Source organism: Mesoplodon bidens (assembly GCF_964165515.1).
Source record: "Mesoplodon bidens genome assembly, chromosome: 2".
NCBI lineage: Eukaryota > Metazoa > Chordata > Mammalia > Artiodactyla > Ziphiidae > Mesoplodon > Mesoplodon bidens.
The window spans coordinates 24,875,391-24,881,390 of record NC_138177.1 but is presented as its reverse complement, the minus strand read 5'-3'; the positions used below and the strand labels follow the sequence as shown (position 1 = coordinate 24,881,390).

At 53.0% G+C, this 6,000-nt stretch overlaps 1 protein-coding gene across 2 annotated transcripts in view; it reads right to left on the bottom strand.

Annotated features, from left to right (window-relative positions):
* Positions 1–249: 249 nt before the first annotated feature.
* The window catches only part of UCK2 (uridine-cytidine kinase 2), a 73,848-nt gene continuing 68,097 nt past the window's right edge, over positions 250–6,000 (bottom strand). For both annotated transcript variants that reach the window (XM_081225025.1, XM_081225026.1), the window contains exons 6-7: positions 5,924–5,972; positions 250–4,317 (exon numbers count right to left, since the gene is read on the bottom strand). In XM_081225025.1, the coding sequence (XP_081081151.1) occupies positions 4,178–4,317; positions 5,924–5,972 (189 nt within the window). In that variant the 3' untranslated portion in view covers positions 250–4,177. The remainder of the gene's footprint in view (positions 4,318–5,923; positions 5,973–6,000) is intronic.

Here is a 6,000-nt window from a genome sequence, read left to right as displayed (position 1 = left end):
GAGGTAGCAGAGCCGGCCAGAGCCAGTGAAGAGAAGCCTCCCAGGGACCCGGACCTGGCTTCAGAAGCAGAGCAGAAACGCACAAGTGCACACAGGGTGGCCTGGGTGCAGCCCAGGAGGGGAGGCATAGTGACAGCAGCTGGTGCCCGCATCCACACAGCGAAGGCCGGAGGCGCTGTTTTCCCATCAGCTCGCTGGCCTCAGCCCCTGTGCCTCCTGCCCAAGCACCACAAAGAAGGCAAGAGTGGGTTCTTTTCTGTTCAGTCTTTATTTACAGCAAAGTACAGAGTATGTGGTCATTTATGTAACTGCTAACAATAAAGGCAGGGCAGTAGAAAGAAAAGGGGCAAGCGCAAGCATCTAAAAGACGAAAAAAAAAAAGCCTACGTCTTTATTTACCTGCTCACTCTGTTCCTAAGGCAGGACTGGCTAGGCACTCACTGCCTCTAAGGGTGGCCGGATGCTGACCTGTAACCAGCCCCCTGCCCCGGGAGGGCCGAAGAAGGCCCAGAGACCAAGATCAAAGGGGACTCGGCTCCAGGCTCACCCCGACGGTTTCCTCAGCCCGCTCTCCCTCTCGTTTGCTCGGCCACCGAGACTTCCCTCACTCCACCCTGAGGCCAGGGTGAAGGAGAGGAGTGGCAGAGAGGTCCAGTCAGCCCTTCTCAGAAGCCCAGCCCTGGGACCCAGAACCTCCCTAGCCTGCCTCACCCACACGGTTGTGGACAGACAGGTGGGAGACGCCAGGGCAGAGGAAAACACTTCCCTGCAAGAGGCTACTACTTCCCTCCAATAGCCTTGGGCCCTAGTGCAGGTCAAGGATGTCAAATCAGGGAAGCCTCACAAGGACAGCAAAGGAGGTGATACACAAACGAGCTGGGCTCCAGTCCCTCCCGCACACAAGCCTTAGCCTGACCTAGTGGCCTCATGAGACTGGCAACCCACCCTGGACACACAGACAAGTGTCCAAGCCAGCCCAGGAGAGGCAAGAAGCCAGTGTCCTCGACTGCCCAGCAGCCAAGACCACAGTGTGGTTGTTGCAGAGACAACAGATTCTGAAGGGTGAACCGGAGACCTTTCCCTGCCACCCTCCCCAGCCTGTTCTTCAGAGACCGCTGCCTCTTTGAGAGCCTACCCTATCCATTCCAAATCAAAGGACACCTGAGGTCACAACACTGCATCTTCCGTATACACACTGCCATCTCTCTGCCCCTATTGGTCTCAGGCTGCCCAAGAACAAGAAACCCAGGGCAGCAGAAGCTCCACTGGGGTGAAGGAGCATGGGACCAGGCCTTCCCACGACACAATGCCTGTTCCCTAAACACATGGTCCTCGGACAACACCTGCGCAGCTGGGAGAAGCAAGCACCACCGGGTATCCCTGAAGACAAGAGACTCCCATGTACACACAACCAACATTGCCCCACTCTGCTCATCCATGTCGCCTCCCTGGACAGCAAAGAGTACCCAGATGACTCATGTCATGATTTCTGGCCTAATGACTCTCCAATGGAATCAGAGATCCAGTGACTCTTAAAATACCAAGTCCGGGATTTGCCACATAGAAAGCTCAAATTCAGATACTCAGTTGGCTAAACGCTGGGGTCACCACACAAAGGCAGAGCTCCCTGTCCCCTCCTGGCCCCAGACGTACTATGTCACAGAACCAGAGGAGTCGTCAGCACGGCCCAGTGAGCCCCCAACCGAGACACCAAGAATTGGTGATGGTTTTACCCAGAGGCAGGGCAGTCCTAGAGCTGCTTCCAGCGAGGACAGGGCTACTCGGAGACACTTGGAGGCTTGGTCCCAACACCATGAGTAGATGAGGAAGCGGCTAAGTAAGTCAAGGCTCAGAGATGAGAAGAATCCATCTTCCAAGGCAGTGGGATAGACAGCCAAGGCACTGAATGGTTTGGCACCTGGGAGCTTCAAGTAAAGTTGACCATGCTACCACCAAAGGGCCGAGGCTCTCCCAGACAGGGACGGGCTTCCCCTGAGCACAGACAGGCCCCACCCAGCAAGGCAGGAGACCCTTGGGCCCTCAGGATCCTGCCACCTACCCTTCATCTCAGAACCGCACAAGGCATGACTGGAAAGATAATTAATACTGACTCGGAAACGCGCACTCCAGAACTTGGCCGTCCCGCCAGGTACCGGCCTGCAGAGCAGGCACCTCGGGACCCTCCCCTTCTCCAACCAGGCAGCTGCTGCCCTTGGGGGGCCCCCTCAGAGCCTGCAGCACAGTCTCCTGAAGGTCTCAGGGGTGGCAAAGCCCTGTTGGGGATTAGGTTTGACTTTTTAAATGGAGTCCAGAAAAGGGGAAGCAAACTGCATGGTGCTGTTTGCTTCCATGTGACTAGAGTTAACGGCATCAGTTTATCTGAATGGCTCGAGGGGCTATGAAAGCAATGGAAGGAGAAGCGTTCCCCAAAATGTTTCAGGCTGCGGCAGTCACAAGGGAATAACTGAGGGCATAGCCTACCGAGCACTGAGATGGTACACACTGAGGTGAAAAGTTCTGGCTCTTCTGCAGTTAAAAGGTGACGCTTTAGGCCTCTATGATCACACCTCCTCCTTCTCGCTTGGTCCCCTGCTTCCTCCACCCCTCCCCACCAGGAATCTTCAGGAATCCGTACTTCTTGCAAAGAAGGAAGTTTTCACCAAGAGGGAGCCCTCGGAAAAGCTGGAATTCTCCACCCCAAATGTTTTCAGCCTAAGACTCCAACTTGTGACTTAAAAACTGCACTCCCGGGCTTCCCTGGTGGCGCAGTGGTTGAGAGTGCACCTGCCGATGCAGGGGACACGGGTTCATGCCCCGGTCCGGGAGGATCCCACACGCCGTGGAGCAGCTGGGCCCGTGAGCCATGGCCGCTGAGCCTGCGCGTCCGGAGCCTGTGCTCCGCAACGGGAGAGGCCACAACAGTGAGAGGCCTGCGTACCGCAAAAAAAAAACCCCAAACAAACAAAAAAGCCACTCCCCTTCCCCGCCCCTCCTGCCCGGCAGCTGCTATGTGACGCGCAGCGTGGTAACTAAGTCAATCAATGTGGCTGTGATGCTGCCAGTGACGGCCCCTGTTATCCTCACCTCGCTGCAAATCCCCACGCCTCGGGGAACAAAAGCTACAGGCTCCCTACACGGCAGAGCTCTCTTGCCACCCTGTGAGGGGGAGGCTGCCAGCAGAGGTCCTCAACCGAAGCCCAGACTGCAAGGGTCCACTGTGCACTCCACAGCTTGGGGGACAGCCCAAGGAATCTCACGGGTGACTTCTCTGGGAAGCACCAGCATCTCAGACGATACGACAGGCATAGTCCCACTCCTTCCTTCCCCACTCAGTCAGGAAGCGACCCCATCACATCCCCACCAGGGAAGGAGAGCGAGGCAGCTCTGGCTTTCGGAGAGACTGAGAAGCGGGTGAGTAAGGAAGGAAGCGTGGAGCTACCCGAGCAGCCAGAGGTGGGCAGGGGCGAGAAGAAAACGCAGAAGACTCGCTCCCCTCAGTGGGCCCCTTCCCTGAGTTTGAGTTTTGAGTTGAGGTCTTGCCTAATTTCAACTCAAAAAAAAAAAAAAGAAAAGAAAAAAGAAAAGAGGATCTCTCATCAACATTATCCTAAAGCTCCAGCACCAAGAAGGTGGCATCTGGCAGGGGAAGCGATCAAAAGTTCCAAACTCCACTTCCAACGAGTCCCACAGACACCGAGAGCCGCGAGCCGTGAGCCTCCCTCCCAGATGCCTGAGCCTGCCCCACCTGGAAGCCACCAGGCAACTTCCCTTTGGTGAAACTCCAGCTCCAGCCCCCGAAACACTCAAGTACAGGCCCTCCTGCAGAATACTTACGGCAAACAGCTGTACAGTATTTGTACATTTACACAAAAATAGATCCTTTTCTATATATATATATATGTATGTATTTATAACTGGTTACACGTTGAAGTCATAATTAGGCATCACCAGTAGTAGTTGGCACAGTTTGTCATTTAAGCTCAGGGTCAAGTTCTGTTTCATTTCGCTGCTCCGAAGTACCAAAAAAAAAAAAAAAAAAAAAAAAAGGCATTTCATCTCCATGGTGTTTTCTTAAATATAGCAATGTCATAGGAAACCATATGTATAGATGCACAGCGCCTCCTGCCCCCTCCTCCTGTCCCTTGAGGAACGGGGCCAGGGTCTGAGGAGACGGGGGTCAGTGCGGCCGGCTGCTGGACTCCGAGGCCTGCCTCTTGCGTGAAGGGGTGTAGCCATTGAGATAGCCGTTGGTCTGCCGTTTGGAGAGCCCTCCGTTCAGGATGTCCTGGATGTGCTGCACGATGAGGTTGATGGCCACTGTGGGGCAGAGACCAACAGAGTGTTAGGGACACGGGGACGGTGGGAGCACGTCTGTGGGGCTGTGTGTCTGTTTGGGTGGACGGCACTCAGGAACCAAAGGCTAAAACCTGTTCCAGATAAAAACTGGCTCTGCCGCTTGCGAGCAGGTCACGCCACCTCCCCAAGCCTCCATCAGGGATAACATGTCCCCCGCAGGGGCGTTCTCGGACTAGGACAACGTAAGACACGATCAGAGGCACGGACTGGATGAAAGCAATCGACCCACATTCTGTAGACATGAGGTCTGGCCTTCACTCTGACACCATCAATTAGCTTTGAGACCCCTCCACTGGGTCCCCATCCCATGCAGCTCCCCATCTCAAGGACAGGGACCCCACAGAAGGCCCCCCTCTCCTCCAAAGGTCAAATGGGACTCTCTTTCCTTAGCCTTGGAAATAAATCATATGCTTCAAGCAAATGATCAATGTTAACATCACCAAAAATGGGATAAAAATCAAGTGCTCTCTGAGGTGATGCCCCAAGAACACCCCTCCCCCAGGGTATTCTCCAGACTATATAAGCTGAAGCTAATCATGAGGACACAAAGGCAAACCCAAGCTGAGTGCCATTCTACAAAACAATGGGCCTGTACTCCTAAAATATGTTAGTGTCATAAAAAAACAAAGAAAGGCTGAGGAAAGTTAAAGGAGATTAAGTCAGTATTAATTGTCCTGGATGTGATGAGTGCACTGTGGCTATGTAAATGAAGATGGCCTTGTCCTTAAGAAATATACACTGAGGGCTTCCCTGGTGGCACAGTGGTTGAGAGTCCGCCTGCCGATGCAGGGGACACGGGTTTGTGCCCCGGTCCGGGAGGATCCCACATGCTGCAGAGCGGCTGGGCCCGTGAGCCGTGGCCTCTGAGCCTGTGCGTCCGGAGCCTGTGCTCCGCAGCGGGAGAGGCCACAACAGTGAGAGGCCCGTGTACCGCAAAAAAAAAAAAAAAGAAAGAAAAAAAAAGAAATATACAGTGAAATTTTCACTGCTGTCACTAACTCCCAAAAGGCTCAGCAAAAAATTTACTTTTTAAACAGAGGAAAATTGAAATAAATGATAAAGAGAATGAGAAGACAGGGTATTCTCACAATTCAACTCTGCCCCATTATGCCTAAGTCCAGGGATAGTCCTACTTTCTAGACAAGTCAAAGCTAACCCATAAATGCACTAGTGGTAGAAATCCCTTTCCCTTTAGGAAAGGCTACCTTAGTGGCAGGTCATTCTAAATTAGATTAAGAAGGAAATCTACTTTTGCTAAAAAATGGCCTCAGATACAAGGCAGCCAGGTATCATCACTGGGAATGACAGTAAAAGGTAATCTATTGCCCTCTGATTGTTGCCAGAGAAGCACAAGTTCACGTCTGTCCCCATTTATATACGTGCATATTCACAGGGGCCTGTCCCTGAGGCCAGACGCATAGGTATAAATACCTTTCTGGCTCACAGCAGCAGCCAGTGGCTCAACCACATCTATAGAGCCTTGTTTGGTTACCACATCCTACCCCAAAGTATAACTGACAAAGGGTAGGAGTTATGCCCCACGGGATGGCACCCCATGAGGACTCACCTAGATTATCTGCACCTCTAGGAATGATCACATCAGCATATTTCTTTGTCTGTGGAGAAAGATATTTACAATGCATT